This window comes from Anoplopoma fimbria, chromosome 24, assembly GCF_027596085.1.
Source record: "Anoplopoma fimbria isolate UVic2021 breed Golden Eagle Sablefish chromosome 24, Afim_UVic_2022, whole genome shotgun sequence".
NCBI classification, from domain to species: Eukaryota; Metazoa; Chordata; class Actinopteri; order Perciformes; family Anoplopomatidae; genus Anoplopoma; species Anoplopoma fimbria.
In genome coordinates, this window is record NC_072472.1 from 14,669,980 (window position 1) to 14,689,927 (window position 19,948).

A 19,948-nucleotide genomic window follows, 5' to 3' on the forward strand; every position below is an offset into this window, starting at 1 on the left:
AAGCCAGCATTTCAAATGATTGAATAATTTAAGATTTAAGATATTGTTTACAAGGCAGTATTAAATAATTGGGAATAGAAAAACTGGAGCTTTGGAACATGTTTGGAACAACAATTCCCTTTTCTCCTCTCAGCTGGGTTCGCACCGTGTGCTCCCCCCAGACTCTGTCTCATGCAATCACTATGGTGACAGCTCACAGCATGCTTCATCCCAGCAGACACGTCTCCCATAGCAATGGATGTTTGCAAGGGAGGCCAGGCTCTCCAGGCCCATAGTCTGATTGTTTTTATGTTCCTGTACATGACAAGAGCCATGCACATAAGCACTACACAAAAATAATACAAAATAGTAAAAAAAAATGCAATACACATAAGTAAACGCTCCTGATGTACAGTGTAAAACCATACAGGATGCAGCAGTAGTCCCCAACATAATATGGTGTTTTAGCATTTTTCTAAATGAAAGAGCAGCTTGGTGAGGGAAACATCGACATCTACAGACTTGTGTGTCCTCTACACCTAATCATTCACGGGCAGCTGTTTATACAGTGGTGAGCAGCTCTACATAGTGCAGTATGGAAATCATGTTGTTGGGGAAGAGAAGGTGTAGCCCACATCGTGTCACTCTGGCGCCACCCAGTGGCTCATCAAAGCAATGTGTATATTCTTACTTCCTGTTGATGGTTTTTCCTACTCTTTTTATTGTCCAAATGCAAAGTGCATACATTTTAGAAAATGTGTTGACTACAACAATATTGAACAGCTCAAAAAGGCAAATCCACGTGTTGGGTCGTTTTAAATTAACATAATCAATAAGGCTATGAAAAGAAGAGATTTTACACACAGGTTACATTCATCTCAACTCATGTCTCATCTCTTAACTGGGGGGTTTGAGTTTAATATACAAAAACCTACAATATCTTTTAACATTTTAAAGTGTTTCTTTGAATACATCATCTTTGACGGGCATTGTATTGAAATGGGTGCAGTCGGGTTCAAACTAAATCCTCATATTAAATCAGTGCTAATATCATAATCATAACGCAGCCTGGCAGACCAAACCCAGGGATATGAGCGTCAGGCGTCGTTTGCGTGCTACGTCATGACGCAGCATCAGCTGTTCGCAGACTGAAGCTCGCTTTACTCCTCTCGACCTCCGTGCACCCTCACGGTCTCTGCTATCATTGTGGCTGATTTTTTTAAACGCACATGCAGTTTGTCGATCGCCCGGTACCGGAGCTTATGCCGCTATGAGTGCTTTCTGTCGCCTGATCTGTAGGGGACCGTTGAGGCTCCGGCCGTCATGTCGTTTATTCCCCGGACAGAGGGACGTGTGCGGGGCGGCTCCGGTGGGTCCCACGGTCCGGACAGCCAGCTCATCCAGGTATCCATGCTAGCTCACCGGCTAACTGATGCCCTCTGTCTGCCTCCGCTGGAGCGTGATGTGTTGTTGGTGGATGGACATGACAGCCCAATGCTACGGGTTTATAGCTTCATTCATTTGGATGTTATCACCGTGTTTAATCTATATTAGCTGATATAACCATTAACTTTACACAGTTTACATAAATGACATTCAGACGGTTAGCTAGAGGCTTCACCTGCAGCTGAGCTCTTATCAAAGAGGATTGTAGTCATGGACTGTCTGTGTGTTGCTTTGTTTTATTTGGTTATTATGTAGCCGTATAAAACGATGATTAGTGTCACATTTTGCATATAGTAAGCTGTGCTACATGTAAGCCAAGCTGCTAGTTTATGAATGCTGTCTAATACAACACCCCTTTTGATAAATCCTGTATTTATGAATGTTACACTGGTAGGTTTTTGTTGAAACTGTTTAAAGAGGAATCAATTCAACTTAATGTTGACTATTTCGTCCACCCCATTTCTGTAGAGGGGTAACGACACAATATTAGAAACACCTCTCCATATGAAGGTGAGATTTATTGCAGGGCTGTTGTATTAGACTGCATAGGATTTAGTGTACTGGGGGATATATAATGCAATCTATTATATTAGCAGAAGTGAAAAGAGCACTAATATATTAGATTGAGGTAAAAGTATTCTAATTTTAAAACATTTTGCTCAAGCAAAAGTAAAGGGTAAAATGTACTAAAGTAAGTTATCTAAATTGTATGTATGAAATGTGATGTAAAACTACTGTTAAAGTAAGGAGTAAGCTACAAAATAAATATCAACTTGGAATAACGTCAGCAACAGCCTGGCACTCTACAGTCTGTGAATACAACTGTATATTTATTCATTATAAATATAAAACTGCCTTCTTCAGTGTAGTCTCACAAGAATTAGTCAGAAAAGACAGAAAACTCAGACAGTTAAACAAAAATGATCAACAATAAATGAAACAAGCTGTGGACAAAACGGCTACTGAAACTTCTTTAAACAGTAGAACAAAACATCACCAAGGCAATCAACATGTACACACCGGCTGCAGCCACTAACACATATATTACAGCAAAGCAGAGACTGCACATTTTTAACACAACACACAAGCACAACCACTAAGTCTTTGCCGCAACAAAGTATTTGTTGGCACTTTCATCTGCAGAATTAAGCAGTGAGTTGTTATACTCACTTGTCTGAACGACTAACAGAAAGTACTTCACAATCTGCCCCAGGTTCAACTTCTCTACTCGTTCATTTACTCAAAGCAAATATAATTAATCCACTCGGCCTCCTTTGTCCCACTGCATTCCTCAAACTAAAATGTTAAAGCCTCAGGTTTTAACAGTTTTATACAAACACCTCACTGAAGGTAAAACCTTGTGTACCGACTGTTAAGTTCAAAAACATCACGGGTGTTTTCACTTGGTGCTCACAAGGTGGTGCATTACATCAGTCTTTGATCAGGATAGATGAAATATTTTTCTTTTAAATATGCTGAGGTACAATAATGCTAACTATAACCACCAATATGTGATTCTTAATTTAACTGAGCTTGAATTGGCTCCAACCCGTGAACTCACCCGTGAACGCAAACATTTATAACGTATAATTTTCGGGGAGTGTCACCCCTCTGAACACGGAGCTCTGCCCTCCTGCTGCTGCTTCTTCTCTACTGCAGCTGCTGAGTCATGTCCTTTTAATGTGACTTTTGTTTTTACTCTGTAACAGATGCAACTTGAAATCTAGCGAGGTACAAACCTTTGATAAATAGTGCTTAGTAAAAGTTAATTACAGGTTTGGTTTACAAGTCAACAATAAACAGCATTCTTACAGTAACCAGAGTAAATTTAATTTGTTACTTCCACCCCAGTATGATAGCAACTGATTATGAATCTATGAAGAGTAGTCTATAGGGTTACATTTTTGGAGAGATAAAGAAAACATACACTTACTTTAGTGTAGCCTGTAACACAGTACAACCATAGGGCCCATAAAGTTATTACGTTTATTGCTGAATTTTATAATTGATTAATCAGTAAATTGAGTGACAGAAAATTAAATGTTGACAGAATACTTGCCATTAAGTAATTTATCAGAAAAATAGGCCAATGTTGGCTAAAATGTGAATATTTCTTTTGCTCTTTCATGTGCTTTTATTCAGATTTTGTCACATTTTATAGACTAAACCAATAAACAAAAGATCCAAAAAATAATGAACAGATTAATTAATAATGTCAGTCACAACGCTAATAGTTGAGTCAACGCCTTTTATTAATTTGTCTCAACAAATCTTGAATATTAAAGCTTCACAAAGACTGCTTTTAGATCTGTAATGTATTATTTAACTGTGAAGGTGGTAATGTAGTTGGTAATGTAGTTATCTACAGTGGAACATTTACATTTTAAGTCAATGCCTTTTACAAATTATACATGATAAATGTCAAGTGATTCATTTATTTATGAAAAACATATTCAAACTTTAAAAACAATTTATCTCTACACATGTGTTTACGTAATGTTGTACCAGTAGTTTTTTGCAAAACTGTTGCAAATAGATACTTCACATTTCATTGACCAATGCTGCCTTCTTCTCTTTGATAATATTACTTGATATCCTGTTTGAATCTGTCAATTTTGTCACTGTCAGTTTAAACATTTCCCCTCCCTGGCAGTTTCATCAGTTTGCAGAGTTTTGTAGTATATATGTATTATTGTTCCTGTAGTTTTGACATAGTTCTCACCTCAAAAATAACCAGATTCTAACTAATCAACATGCACGTTTTTCTTTCCCTCAGCCCAGTCAACCTGACCTATGATGTCTTTGATGGGAAGGGGGAGAGTACTCCCCTGGTGTTTCTTCACGGCCTTTTTGGCAGCAAATCTAACTTCCACTCAATAGCCAAGTCATTGGTGCAGCGCACAGGCCGAAAGGTAATGCAGTGATGAAGACATCACACCTGTCTGTGTTGTTACTCCACCAACAATTCACCTTTATGTGTTTGAGTTTGTTCTCAGCAGCCGGACAATAGCACTCTTACAAAAGCAGGCATGGGAAACGCACAATCAGCCAGTGTGCTGCCAGTCATTTGATACAACTCCTCACCAGACTTTACTGACATAATAAATACTGACAGATAATCTGCTCTTTGGAATGCTTGAGGAAACTCATCACCTCATGCACAATAAAGCCTTTGTTTTATGCTGTCACTCTCAAAGCCCAAAATAAATTGCAGCTGACATAAATGTTTTTTTTGTTTCCACCCTGTTGGCTCTTTCCCCCCATTCCAAGTGTCCTAACTGTCCTTTGTCTAGTTAGGTGCTGACTGTAGATGCCCGTAACCATGGCAACAGCCCTCACAGCCCAGATCTGACCTATGAAGCGATGACCGATGACTTGAAACACCTCCTCGCCCAGCTACACATTGAGAAGTGTGTCCTTATCGGCCACAGCATGGGAGGAAAAACAGCCATGACGACCGCCCTGACGCAGGTTAGCAGCCAAGAAATGTCACCATGACTTAATGATGACCCTGCGCTCCTCTTGATGGATGTCACCTGATCTTTCTCACTGAACATTCCTTTCCTCTGTGAACTTAATAATCTTCCTCTGGTCTTCATGCCACAACTAGCTGTCCTGTTTCCATTTTGTAATTTGTTTTCCCCCATTAACACCTCCCTCACTACCGGTTTACGCCAATATATCTGTCTCTGTTTGCAGTCTGGTCTAGTGGAGAGGCTGGTGGTAGTGGACATCAGTCCAGCCCAGACCACCACACGCACCAACTTCCGCTATTACATCCAGGCCATGCAGGAGGTGAAGATCTCCAGTGACATCCCACGTTCAACCGCCAGGCGGATGGCTGAGGATCAGCTACGCAGTTTGGTCAAGGTCAGGACCCATTTTTGATTTCACACTAATAGCTGTGTGTGTATATTTATATATTTGTCTGATGTTTGGTCCTAAGCTGGAAGCCTATATATTGTAGGGCAGCCTGCTGAGGCTGAAAACAACATATAAGAGCCGTGAGAGTGAAACAAACCTTTAAGTTTTGCGCCATAAAACCAAAAGGACAAGCTGAAAGTTGTGAGACACAACGTTGGGTGACAATTCTCTGTGAGTTCATCAGTACAAAAAAAAACCTTCACATGCAAGCAGTAGTGTGCTCCATTGTCCAAATGAGCAAGATATGGGATTGGGAGCATTTAGAATTCTCTTAACATGGCGACGGCAAGCCAGCGGCTCACAGCTAACGTTGCTAAAAGGAGCTAACAGGGCCAACAACAGCAAAAGTACACGATCACATGCATGAAGGTGCACTATAAGCACACATGGCCGGGCCGGCCATGTAAACAAAGCAAGAATAGCTCGGGGTAATAGCAGCGAGAGAGCGACTTCATTCTCTGCTAAGGTAGACATTACTCCATTATATCTTTGCATAGATAATATTTGTTTACTACTTTATTAATGCACTGAATGTTAAATACAGATCCTTTAATATAAAAGTCTGGATTGTAGCTGCTTTAAAGTCAAGCTGTGAAACTAAAAATGTATTTGTTTTTAAAACAGTCTAATCATTAACTGTGCTTGCCTCCCTCAGGAGCGCTCAGTGCGCCAGTTCCTGCTGACTAACCTGGTGGAGCAGAACGGCCACTACGCCTGGAGGGTCAACCTGGAAGCCATCTCCGCCCACCTAGAAGACATCATGAGCTTCCCAAACTTTAAAACAGTCTATAACGGACCTACACTGTTTTTGGGTGGAGCCAGTTCTGCTTATATCAGGTATAAAACACCACAGACAGGCGACTTATTCTTTATAGGAACAGATACATAAGCTTAGAATACTGAAACTGCCATCTATTATAGCGTTTATAGCCTCAGCCTAGTTGCATGGCTTGTTCCCAAATGGACTTTTCATTATTTGCTCTGGAAATGAGGCTAACCATTAACAAACTTTTTTAAAAACAAACTCAGTCCAAACAACCTGCATCATGCCAGTCCTGAAGGTCCATATCCTTGAGTCTTAGGTTAACCTTGAATTGAATTTATTCAGGATCAATATCTCCATGATCAAAGCAAGAAAGTATAATTTGTACACTGTTCTTAGCTCTCCGAATATTTGTATATTTACTGCTGCGCAACATTTCCATCAATCACATTTTCTTAAGCCACAAACAGCACTAACAAACATCACATTATTTATTTATTTACATAATAAATACATATATATTTATTTATAGTAGCAATTGGCAATTTGAAAAGTAAGAGGGGTGCCAGTCAGTCTTGCTATACAATTGCTCAGTCAAACCATACAAAACAATAAAGAAAATACCTAGTAGTACCAAAAACCAGCACTGCAAAAACAAAGACAGCTTTCAATAGTGTTATTCAACCAAACAGGCAAAGCAATATTGATGTGTTAGTATCCAACGGTCTCAGAGTTCAGTCCACTTCGTTTTTTTCAACAACCCAAAACAGTCCAATCCAGTACACAGACTCAAAATTCAGTTCCGGTTTTTCCCACTGATCCTCACAGACAAACAAATCAGGGAATCAAAATAGAAATAACAACAGCATCTTTGATAACAGCTATTGACAATTTTTTTTAATTGTACATGTGAAATTGTTCAATAAAAAAAAATAAAAAAACAGCATCTGTAATGGCAGTTCAGAAGCACTTACTTACAACAGGCTACCGGGTACTCACGGTCAGTCAGGTCTGCAGAGTCGGCCTTAACTCCTCCAGGACACCGGCAAATCCTGGAGGAACTCCGACTTGTAAATACGAATCCAACGGATTATTTCTCCTCCTGACATGAACTCCACTGAAAAGGCTTCACTATTTGATCCGAGTTGGCTACAAAGACGCGGGACGCACTTTGCAATAAAATAAAAACGATCCCGGTGGTAAAGCTGGCATTTCTGTCCTTCGTTGACTTCCACATGTGCAGTCTCTGAGACACACTAATGGATTTCTGAGGAGGATTGTTTCATACTGCGCGGCTTGTTTGAGGGTTGTGATTGGATTATTGGGAGATTGTGGGCGTTTAGCGACGGAAACATGATCAAACTGTTGACAGGTGATTTAATTCTTCATATGTATATAAATCATATACATACACATATTTTAAAATGATGGCAATCTGAAACAGGCGACTGAACTGGAAAATATAGCCCCATAAATATTAACTGCACAGTAATAATAATCCCAATAAATGTACAATTTAATCAGATAAAATGTCTTCACTCCTGATCCAGCTCCGACGATTACCCAGAAATCCAGAGGCTGTTCCCCAACGCTGACATCCAGTACATCCCAGATGCAAGCCACTGGATCCACGCAGATAAACCCTTAGATTTCATCAGCTCCATCAGCTCCTTCCTCCACTCCTAGCTGCCTCCTGCCTACGCCTCAGGACCTTTTTTTTTATGCTCAGCGCTCCTGAGTGAGCGAGCCCTCACTGAAAATGACGGTTAGTATTCTGCAGCCTCAGCAAGAGCAAGTGGAGTCATTAATGATGCTAATTTTGCCAACACTGGACCAAACTCACCCTTTACAGCAGCTAATCCTCCTCTCAACAATATTAGTGTGTCGTAGTGTAGGTGAACATTTATTTTGTTTGATTGGCTGGTTTTTAGATGTGTTTTCATTGATTTTATTGGATGCTACCTAGACGATATCTAATTTAATGGGGCTGTTTTGGAGGTGATGTACTAATCCAAAGAAACTCTCATTTGCAGAGTGCTTTCTTTATGTTATGCCAGTAGGATAAGTATAGTCTGGGACTGCTGAGGTGGATCAGCAGTAAAATGGTTGGATATGAAAGTTTTTACAGCACTGGAATGAAACAAATACCATATATATGAGAAGCTGAAATAAGAATATTCTAAGCAAAAGCTGTTTCTTTGCCCATGAGATTTTGGTATTGTGTCAGGAGGTCTAAGCTCTGCAGAGAAGCTGTAATGCTGACTTTACGTGTACTGATGGTTTTTTGTAGAGTCTTATTTTGATGTTGATAAATGTGATAGATATTCATTATGTTTGGGCTAGATCTATTTCTCAAGGTCCTCTCCTCTGTGTATCTGCTGTAGGTCAGAGAGGATTTACAGGTCAGTGACTTGAGGTCATCTAACAGCGCTGGTTATATTTTTATGGCAACATAATCTATAATGTATAAATTTAATCTATGAAAACCAAGGTGAAACACTCAAATGCGGTATTGTCACAATCTGTTTCCTGAATATCTCAGGTTACAAGTGAATATGCTAATTATTTAACGATTATACTATTATCCTGTCCGTCTGGCGGTAAACCGTGGTAATGTAGTTGTGTCTTTGTATTTGTCCACTCAGTGTTTTTGATTAAACATGTTTTACTGATTTATTATCTGTATCTCACTTAACCTTACGACCAAGACAAGGCTATATGGGTATCTCACAAACTTATGCTGCAGCAGTGTATGTTGTTATCTAACCGTAATAGTGTTAATATGATTTCAGTTTCCTTTGGTTGGAGCAGGACAGTCCAGTAGTGAAACTGCCATCTGTATGAATAAGCAGGGTGTTGTAAATGTGTGCCTCTTTTGTCAAGAGCTCCTTTTCCATTTCTGTAAGACTTGATAAGAAATATAAAAAAAAATATTCTACAATAATAACTAGCAGACTTTCGATTGGCAGCTGGGTTGCCAGTTCTGTGTGAATTTTCTCACAAGAAGGCTTAACGGATGAGGGTGTATCCCGTCGTGGCGCTAGATGTTTACAACAATCAGTGTTTTATGTTTGTTCAATGTGAATACAGACGTCTAAAAGGCTTTTAATGGTTGGAATTGAGTTAAGTGAATCTCTCCTTATTTATTTATTTTTATATAAAACTCCAGTTAGTGGAGAAGCTCCCCCCCTGTCCCCCGTCCCCCCTGTCCTCCTCAACCACAGGACAGATCTTTCTTGTTGCACAATATGAATAGATTGTTGGGGTGTTGGAAGTTGCTGACATTTGAATGCAGGCCCTGCTTCAGCTTCTGTAGTGTTGCACTGGGATAGGTATTTCTGTCTAAGGGGGAGGGGGGAGGACTCTCTGTGTCAACAATAAAGAAAAGTGAATTTATTCAAAAACTGAAAAGCTGTTAGAAGACTGTAATCATCTGTTCAGGATTGTATATTGTTCCACTATGAGCATGCCTTTTCTCTTGTCATCAGGTGTACCTTTGCTGTGCTATAAACGTTTCAGTTTGTTTGTTGCCACAATGATGGAACTCATTCTAGATAATGGCATATATACATTTAAAATATGACAAAGAAGCATATCGGAGTGGGTTAATTATATATTATTGAAAATGTACAAACTGATATTATACAATAAAATGACAAATCTGCGACAAAGTTTATGCTGTTTTCTTTTGAATCTTGAAAATGCAACAGTAAAAAGTGCAGACAATGGAAGCTTTAAAGTGATGTAGTGAAGTTTAAGGAATTCATCTGTCACTTTTAAACACTTAAATATGTCATTTATGATCTAAATAAATGAATATAGTGAGAGATCCAAAGCATGTTTTCCCAAGAATATATGAAAGATCCCCTTCCACAAAGAGGCTCAATAACCTTGTTTAAACTTCTTATAATGACATCTACTCCTCCTCCCTCATTGAATATATGAATATGTAAATATTATTCATTTAAGAGGTTTAACTGCTGGACTCCAGATGTTCCTAACTCAATGAAAAGTCCGTTCTCAGTGTTTGTGCACTGGAGGCTTCATGTTTCCACAACACACTTGTGTCAGTTACATACTGGACCACCATTGGCTACTATCTATGATGTCACAAATCATGCTCCGACGTACACGTAATGGACTCTTTATAATGAGCACAGAGAAACTTTCCCCCTTCAGCAGATGAATGTGAAAACAGCCTTCTAGTGTCAAACTCTGCACCAGTGATGATAAGTTTAACACATTTGTGACTGGAGGGAGCCTTTAAATTGCTAGTGATGAGTAGTTGTACTCGGTGCAAAGTCACCTCTGTTTCAATCAAGTGATACGACCTGGAAGTCGCCTTCACCCTTCCCGACTGACTCCTGCCCCGCTGCATTCTGGGCTTCTTCAGGACCGTTCTTGGCAATCCTCAGCCTGTCCCTCCAGGTGCGTGGGGTGGAAGGAGGCGTGCTGGGAGTCGCCGCAGAAGCTCTGGGGATGAAGATTTGGTTGGTGTTGGTGATGGGAGAGGCAGACAGGGACGAAAGGAAGTTGGTTGGCCGCTGGATGGGTGCTTTGTTGGTTCTCCTCAGCAGGCCCAGGCGGGAGGTCTTCTTCTGGGCCTGCTCCGCCGCCTGCTGACTCTGCAGCTGCTGGTGGATGATACGCTGAACGTCCTCCTGAATCAAGGGGAAAACAAACAGGCTGTCAGAGCACAAGATAAATGATAACATCTAAAAACATAGAAGAGAGACAGGAAATGTTGGAGGGAGAAATGAGCTAAATATGGTGATGAGCCAGATTTTAAACCTGTGAGACTGATCTTTGTTATATTTGTCTTTTAAAATGCATGTATTCAAGATAAATAAAGAGCTCCATCATCTACATTTAAAAAGGATAAAATTGTCCCAAATTATGGGTTTAGTGTGCACAAGGGTCATAAAGGTGCCTTTTTCACAGTCAACTCCCTAATATGACCAAAGACTTAACAATTGTGTGTGTGTGTGTGTGTGTGTGTGTGTGTGTGTGTGTGTGTGTGTGTGTGTGTGTGTGTGTGTGTTGTGTGTGTGTGTGTGTGTGTGTGTGTGTGTGTGTGTGTGTGTGTGTGTGTGTGTTATAAGGTTGGCCCATATTGTATTTCAAGTTTAGCCTTTTACTTTGTATTTCTTCATTCTAAAATAGTGGCTGTAATGTGTGTGTGTTTTGGGGACTATTGTAAAAATATGATTCTGCTAAATAATTAAGGTTTATTAAATCACACCGTCTCAAATTCGTTATGCTTTGCCTCTTTTAGTAAGTAATGGTGAAACCAGTTTTAACAAGTCAGCACTATCATTTCAGAATATAAAAAGTGAAACAAAAGATTTAGTTAAACTGACATTCAACAAAGCACGGCACCATCTATAAAGAAAAAAATGTAATGATGTCCCACTGTCTGACCAGAAGTCTGTATAAAGGTACAAAGAGAGGTGAATCTACAAATTGAAACTTTACAAAAAAATTGTAAATTAAGATTCACAAAAGACAAATATCAAGAGCAATGGAGCTGGTGAGGGTTCGATCATATCCTGAGAAACAATTGACCAATATAGAATTAATTCAATTTAGGTGCAATACTGCTACTTTTTGGTTCAGGTGAAATCTGTTTGGTTCTCGAGGGTACAGCTGAAGCAGACAATGCTGCTGTCATCAGTCTCAACAACACCAAAAACTGCAAAAAAGGTTTAGTTTACCTGAGGCCAATTAACACTGTGGCAGGATATCAGCTGGAAGTAACGCTGCATACACTGCATGTGCTGAATGTGTGTGGACTTGTGGGACAATTGTCTTTTGTATTGTGTGTGTTTTATAGCTTCTACAGTCTGAGTCCTGAAAGTATTATGTTTAATGAATTGTGTGTGTGTGTGTGTGTGTGTGTGTGTGTGTGTGTGTGTGTGTGTGTGTGTGTGTGTGTGTGTGTGTGTGTGTATACTCTATGTCTTACTTTTCTAGACTTCTCTAGTTTGCGCAATATGACTCCATATATCCTTTATATTTTAGGTATTTATTTGTTCAGTGACTGCGTCTTCCCCTGTTCAGTTTATTCATTGTTTTTCTCTCTGTTAAACATTGAACTTGTCTCAGGTTTTACCTTCCAGGTCTCGAGCTCCAGCGACAGCTCCAGACGTTTCTGCACAGCCTCCAGCAGTTGGTTGTTCAGCAACATCATCTCTGTTTTACTCCGCAGTAGCTCGGCTTCCATCGCCTTCTTCCTGCACAGCGGAACAGAAAGAATGAGACATTCCTTTAAAATAGATTCACGTCTCCGAGCTTCCTTTTTCTCCTCTTGAATCGTGATTCATTTGTTATTTAAAGGTGGTGACTGGGTGCGTCGTGTGTTTGTACTTACTTCTCTATGGCCTCATCTCTGTCCCGTAACGCCTGCTGCAGAATAGCGTTCTCCTCTGCTCCTTTTCCAGATTTTAACTTTTGAATGAACGAAGGGAGAAAGGGAGGAAGATTATGTTTTGTCACGACTCTTGTTATCATCTGTCTCTAACCTCACTGACTTCACTTCTTCTTATCAGTTGTTTTTTTTACAGGATTCTGATCTAAACGCAGTCAGTCACACAGCATGTGACTTTTTCTATCATGCCGTAAAAAACAGAAAGACTGATACTGATACTGTTTCTTGTAAACCTGTCAGGCCACATAGTTGTGCTTCAACATCTATAAAATGAGTAAGATATGATTGTGAGGAGAGCTCACATGCCTCCTGAGAGAGCATTAATATCTATGTACAGAGCTCAGGGCTCATTTCAAGGCTGCTGCTACTTTAACTACCTTGTTGATCGATAAATTCCTTGCTGTGTTGCCAAAAATGTATTAATAGGTGAATAAGTCTTGCTACTCCTTGTATAAAGTTAAAATGAGCTGCCTTAGTTGTCACCTGTCCACCTTTCCTTTAGTTGTACTTGTACGTTCACAGAGAACATTCTTCTGGGTAACACACCCACTCAAATGAGCTCTAACTGAGATTGACATCAGTGACGAAGGTAAGGAGCTTTATCTCGGTGGGTGTTGCTTTTACCTGGCTGGTGTGGCTGAATGCCAGTTCGTGGGCCACATTCCGCAGCTGGGCCAGGGAAGTGTCCAGGTGGTTTTCCCCAGGTGAGGGTTTTGCATCCAGACTGGAACCTGACTCTGTAAGCGGGCCCAGCAGCTGCAGAATGGACAGAACCTCTTCTGTGACCTGGGATAGAAATGAACAGAAAGACATTTATAACAATCCTGCAGAGTTCTGCAGAGGTTATGTACACTTCAGATAATGTGTGTGTTCTTTACCCTCTCTCTGTGTTGGCTCCATCTTGGTCCAACTCTGCCCTCCTGCAGTTTGTCCACCTGCGCCTTCAGCCTGATACTTCGTTTCCGAGACAGCTCCACCTCTCTTCGCACTTCTTTAAGCTGCAAACAATAAACATCAGCACATTTTAACAACTCACCACTTTTTGCTGTGTGATACTTGTAGGCCCGCACATATTTACAGAATGTAAACAGAAACTGCTAATCTAGATTCCTGAGTGAAACTGTTGACAAGAAACCCAGTCATACCAGCTGAGGAGTTATTCAGCACTTGCAAACACTGCAAATATGCACAAATGGATGAATTCACAGAAACACACTCAAAAACAGATGAAGATAACAGGGTTATAAAAGTCAATAACAAAGTATGAGGCACAAAACATTCCCCACCAACGCTGTTTCCATCGTTGCACTCTTAACCACAAATCAGGCCCTGTCATCCTCAGGTGTAAAATCATAAAAGCTCTTCACTGCACACTGAAGTTTATTGCTCATTGACGTCAGAGAATGAAACACATTTTGATCACACGTCATTCTGTTGCAGTACGAGATTTCTTGGTGTTCTGGGAACAAATTTGCATCTTTAATTTTGTGCTTTTCTGTTTAGTATACTGATACTCCTGAGTGACAGATGGGACCGAACCCTCCCTGTATAACAGGTTTTGTTTTTCGACAAGCCTGTTTGTAGCAGAATACATTGAAATTCATGCCCTGTAAAAGAAAAATGTTTCCTGAACATTGACAAACTATCTTTTTTAAACACACATATAAAGATTGTCATCCTACCGTCTCTGAGACATGTCCCAGTGTCCGACGTCTGCTGAGCGGCTTGCCACCATTGAGCAAATCTGGTAAAGTCCCGTTCATGCAGTTCCCCTGGAAGGGGCTCCCATCTTCACCGTCCAAGGCTACTGACCCTGAGTTATGACCCGACCCCTCTGAGCCCAGTTCACCTGGCTGGTCTTTCTCCTCAGACGAGGAAATGCTTCTGTTGTCGTCAGCCAGCTCCTTTTCTCCAAAATCATTTAAATTTAACTTAGTGATGAGGATTGGGCTGTTCAACAGATCAGCACAATTGTCTTCATCAGAGACCAAATCTTCCTGCTCTGAGTCGTTGTCACGTTCAGATTTGGAGACTTTTGGTTCTGGTTCTGTTGGCAGAACTGTGTTTCGGATAGATGAAGTGTTCTTCCCGATCGAGGCCAGCCGTCTGTGCTCCATTCTGTTCAGAGAGGAGAAGACCTGTTCACTGCTGGTGCCTTGAGGTCTCAGCCTGTCGTTGAGGTCTGAGAAAGGCTGAGCACGGTCCATGATCAGCTTGGTAGAAGTCACAGGCAGAAGAAGAGTCGATTAAACCAGTTGCAGATACTGTCAGGTGATATATAACCACGGAGGAGCAACACAGAAAAATAAGGAGGGAAGGTGAAAACAGAATGTCCCCAAACTCGTTTTTCCTGAATTGCTTCCGTCTTCACAGAGACGCGACATGACATGATGTGAGGTCACTGCTGCACATTGGCTTAACGTGGTATGTGTGGGTTTTTCTTCCTCCTTTCCAGCTGTTATTCAAACATGTGACGTGCAGACATACCAGTGCTGCAGGGGAACAAAGGGAGGAGGACTTTTGATCCTTTGATACAATCAGATTATTCACACTTGACTCATGATACCTGATTTAAACTGTTATTTTAGCAACGTGACATACACAGAGCAGAGGGCTGGAGATGGTGAGCAGAGAAAACAGATAAAGACATTTAAAGTCAGTGTCATAGGAAGCCATCATGAATCTCTATGTTGTAACTTATAAGTCTTTATTTCCTTCACCTAGTCATCAATTTATTTTTAGAAATGAAATACTTTGTGGAAAACACCAGTTGTGGTCCTTCCTTGCAGTAAGAGGGGGGTTTTTGATGACAAATCACCCACATAAATGAGCAAAGACGTGTCTGTGACACATAAACACATCCTATTTTATAACCGACTACTTGGCTATGTTTTTGTGTTGGGTCAAGGGAGGGATTCAGTCCATGCAGGTGTGAGTTGATTTGAATGTTGCACCCAAAGAACAAAACAATACCACAATTATCAGTTATGCACTGTCAATTAAACAACCCCTGTTTATGACCTATTTTCAGAGGGCATCATAATGTTCTGCCACCTTTTTAGTTGTCACGTTTTTTCTCTTGGCTGTGTACATAAAGTAATGTACTCTAATTACATTTATATTTAATTATGGACCTAGTTTCTTTTCATTATTCAGCACCAGGATGTGGTTGTCGGTTTGTTCCTTCTCGGTCTCCCTCTTCAAGCAGCGTGCCACTCTTTTGCAGGAAGTAGGTCGCTTAATAAGGAAGGTGGAGTCTTCGCAGTAAAACTCTTGTTACTCTTTTATCCCTTATCATCTCCAATAATTTAAATTTCATTCTAAATAGGTCAAACTTAAATAAGTCTCATATTCAGCCTTATTTCTTAAAATTGAGAACTTCCTGCCAGGGGAGTGAGACAGTGCCCCTATTTACCAAAGTTGTTGCTTTTGTTTCAGTAATATTTTGGGAAATAATAGTTATTAATAAGACAGAAAAGGCAAATCACTGCAAGAAAACGAATGAAAAAAAGACAAAAAATTCTGAAAAATAAAGTATCATAACAGGTTGATGTCTATTCAACACATGTACATTTAGCAAACTGTTGACTGAACTCTGATCAATGAGTCTGCAAGCATCCATATGTTGCATGTAAACCCCTTTCAAACTATTAATGTATTATGCAGCAGTTTCACATGAGACTAATATAGGAGGCTGCAAGACATTTTTAAAAGTCTAACTTTAAGTACTTTAGCATAATTAGCTTTTTTTTTGAAAAAACTACATGTTTCAATTGTGTCTATTTAAAAGATTGCAACACTGTCCATGTTACAAGAAAAAAAACTGTCAGCTCGTGTAAATATTTGGCAATAAAATATGTTACTAAAAACACACTTCACTCCACTTGCATATTATCTCTGAATTGTGTGGCCAGCTCAAAAGTACCTGATCACTTATTGGCTTCATACAGTTAGTTGATACTCAAACAAAACTGGAGTTAAGATAAAAACGTCTTATTTATGGTGTTTAACATAATTAGTCTAAACTCAGGCTCAGTGGGTTATTCATGATGAGAAAGTAAACAAAAAGACAAAGACGGGATTACAGGAATCTTTGACTAAACAGACAGACTGATTAACTCTCCAGTCACATAAAACGCTCAACAAAAGACAGATCCCAGCGGGTAGAAGGAAGACTGGCAATGACAGTCAAAGAGTGTCCTATTTCTTCCATTCAGTGACATTAGTCAATGAGACAACAAGTCTCTTCAGTCATTCATGTAAAATGATCTGCATGATATATTGTTTTGGGGTGTTAACTACATTCTGGAAAAACTGTTAAAATAACTGTTTAGTCTTTGCAAAAGTATTTATTTCTTGATTGTTAGGTATTAGTATTTTTGTGTTTATTCTTTTAATTCATAAAAAATAAGTTCTCCACAGGAGAAATACAGTTTGATTCCTCCTGTCATCATCATCTTCCATTAAAATTCCTGGTTAGTCATTGATACTTACTCTGTCCCTTTTTTTCCCTTTTTTTTGGCTCCTTAGAACATTATTGTCCTTCTTCCTATTATTTTGACTTCCTGTGTGTTGCTAAAGTTCAGTTTTGTCTTTTTTCTTCCCTTGTTTGTGTCCATTGCTGGCAGCACACCGGAATCCCAGGTTGTCAGAGGCAGAGTCAGGAGTGTTGCCCATCCTGCAGGACACAAAATCATAACATCAGTCATGATGCCGTACAGACACTCTGTGGACTTAGAATCTCAAAATGTAGTGTCTTTTATTTTTAAACAACTCACCTGGTCGTGATTCTGGCTTTGTGATTGGCTGAACCATCCACGGTGTCAATCCAGGAGCCACCACGCAGCACATACATTGGTTGTGCTGCTGGAAAGGGTGTAGACGTCCATTCCCATGTGTTTCCCATCATGTCATACAGTCCTGCATGAAGAATCAACATCTATGTTACTATATTAGGAAGCACAGTGCAAGAGTTAACCTTTATCATTTTACATCTATTTCTGTCTACTGCTTTCAACTAAAGTAATCTCCGTTAGAAAGTAGCAACTTTATTCTTATATCATCTCATTCATGTTTTTTCAACTTTAATACGTCGACAGTTACCATAACTGTTCTGAGACGGAAATGCTGTGACAGGAGAGACACCGTGGTATCCATCCTCTGCAGTGTCTCCATCTGGAAATGATCCCTATGACATAACGAATATTAAGTTATTGCAAGGCATGTTTTTTCAAATTTCACATGTTTTCACAAGAACATTTTTATAGGAAAGCATGACAACATATCTATAAAAATCTGTTGGTATTCACCGATTTAAAGAGTAAAATAGTACCAAACATATTATTTTAAATTAGCATTAAATTCAAGTCAACATGGTCTATTAAAAAAAATACCACATGATTACTTTTAGATAGGTAGGTCTTATGAAGTTTAATAAGTAATGCACCCAAATGTATATATTTAGCTCAATATCTATCTGCAGAATTTAGAGGAGAACTTCTAGATCAGTAAAAAAGAAAAACACATCAGTGATTCCCTACTCAAAGCTGCCTGTGAGGGAAATGAAGAGTGCTAATGCTATTGCAACATGCATCATGGTTGTCAGCTGACCTGCCACAGGTGGTTCTGTTGCCCTGGAACTTGTTTCCCCACGGATAAGTCCGACCTGGAACACAAGAAGCAGGAAATACTTAATAAGCAAACAATTAATTTATATAGCGATTATTGAGTGTCCTGTTTTATTACTTTGACTGGTGAATGTAAATCAATACACGGTTCTAACTCTATTTAATTGGATGTTAGTCAAAAGTAGATCATAACGGTGGTACATACAGTAATTTTTTTTATGTTTCTTTAGTGTGTTATATTTTCTAGTGTATAAATTGTGTACCTTGCAGCCCTCCTCGTGCAGCCCACTCCCACTCCTCCTCAGTAGGCAGTCTCTTGCCCTTCCACCGGCAGAAGGCCAGAGCATCATTCCAGCTCATCTGAACCACCGGGAAGCTCAGGCGCTCCCGAATGCCTGAACCAGGACCTGCAGGCTAAACAGTAGAGAGTCAAAGGAGTGAAAGGCGGTCGAAGAAGGTGTGCAAGGAGATGTACAAAAAACAATAGAGGACATATGGATTCACCCGTATCCTCACCTGTCTCCAAAACACTCGTTCTATGGGTAACCACCAAGGAGCTGACTGTTTGGGAAAATAAGAGTCAAAAGATATTCACAAGACGGCCTTACAAATGATGATTGCTATCCATTAATTCTATCAAAAGTTGCAATAGTGTACTTACAGTAAGTGTAGCAAACAGCCAATTGTTTCTTGTAATGTTTATAGAGCACCAACTACAGATTCTGTCTTCATGATTGACTGATCTATTTTTGCCTTTAAAATGTAAAAAAAACTGCTAAAACAGCCACAATTAAGTTATTTCAATTATTGTAATGTTTTTCTGTCTGACAAACAATAATGTAAAATGCAGAAGTGCAGCTAATCATCACATTTGAGAAGCTGCAAACAGATAATAATTGTATTTTCTACTTTATTGAAATTATTAATTAATGCTCTATTGATATCAGACTTACAATTATGTTCCAATTTTTTTTTTTCTAAATCAAAACTCAACATCCCAGTACCTCAATCCTCTGAGTGACTTTGCTCTTCAGCTCTTCTGGCACAAAGTCTTGAAACACAAAGCTCCAACCAAACGTCTCAGCTTCAGTTTTGTACTTCTGCGCTCTCACAAAGTCTCTGTGGTGAACGAAGGCCAAGTGAATGTCTTTGTTATATCATTTTACCAATTAATTATCAAAAACACCCCAACATCAGATGTCAAGTCTGATTACCTGAAATCGGCATTCGTGACGGGATATTTGTCTATTTCAAAGGGCTGCAGTTCAACCTCCTTAGTGGGAGCCTCTCCATCTCTCCCATCAGCTGCACTGGTTCCCATTAACATCTTTCCTCCTGGTATATTCAACATCTCATCTGCTGCTGTTTGTGATGAAGAAACTCGTGTCCGTCATTTTGATTCAATGTTTAAATAAGTCATGTTTTGGTATGTTTGGAAATGAAAAAGGTGATTTCTTACCCGCCACTGCCAGTAAAAACACCGCAGATATCACGGACATCGTTTTAACATTCATTTTTGACCGGCTGGTTTTAGCTGACGTTAATTTGACATTGAGCATATTTATATAGCGATGTATTCAAATACAAGTTTAAGAGTAAACTAGCTACAAAACTTCTCATACTTCGATTAATGGTTCATTTTCTCGGTCGGAGAGATTTCGCCGTCGCAACGGAAATGTGTTCAACGATAAAAAGGTTCCGTGTAAAACAAAAACTTCAGAATTATCTAAAACTTTCAAACACAATCGTTAATTTATTTTTATGTACAAAAATTCGATAACA

General features: G+C 39.6%; 3 protein-coding genes across 3 annotated transcripts; 1 reads left to right on the forward strand and 2 right to left on the reverse strand.

Moving 5' to 3' along the window:
* The first annotated feature begins 1,139 nt into the window (after positions 1–1,139).
* Positions 1,140–9,774, forward strand: abhd11 (abhydrolase domain containing 11). Its single transcript, XM_054626064.1, has 6 exons — positions 1,140–1,383; positions 4,202–4,337; positions 4,723–4,896; positions 5,125–5,295; positions 6,005–6,186; positions 7,663–9,774. Exons 1-6 carry the CDS (start codon positions 1,250–1,252, stop codon positions 7,796–7,798), a joined length of 933 nt encoding a protein of 310 aa, XP_054482039.1. The 5' UTR covers positions 1,140–1,249; the 3' UTR covers positions 7,799–9,774.
* Positions 9,775–9,865: 91 nt separating this feature from the next.
* Positions 9,866–14,746, reverse strand: bicdl2l (bicaudal-D-related protein 2-like). Its single transcript, XM_054626382.1, has 6 exons — positions 14,222–14,746; positions 13,418–13,537; positions 13,164–13,325; positions 12,483–12,559; positions 12,225–12,345; positions 9,866–10,773 (listed from the first exon to the last, which is right to left on the reverse strand). Exons 1-6 carry the CDS (start codon positions 14,744–14,746, stop codon positions 10,426–10,428), a joined length of 1,353 nt encoding a protein of 450 aa, XP_054482357.1. The 3' UTR covers positions 9,866–10,425.
* Positions 14,747–16,362: 1,616 nt separating this feature from the next.
* On the reverse strand, positions 16,363–19,826 carry sumf2 (sulfatase modifying factor 2). Its single transcript, XM_054626144.1, is given in 10 exon segments — positions 16,363–17,217; positions 17,318–17,459; positions 17,643–17,727; positions 18,150–18,160; positions 18,163–18,204; positions 18,430–18,580; positions 18,683–18,727; positions 19,171–19,285; positions 19,381–19,528; positions 19,626–19,826. Coding segments are annotated over 10 exon segments (942 nt in total). The 5' UTR covers positions 19,726–19,826; the 3' UTR covers positions 16,363–17,114.
* Between the last annotated feature and the right edge of the window lie 122 nt (positions 19,827–19,948).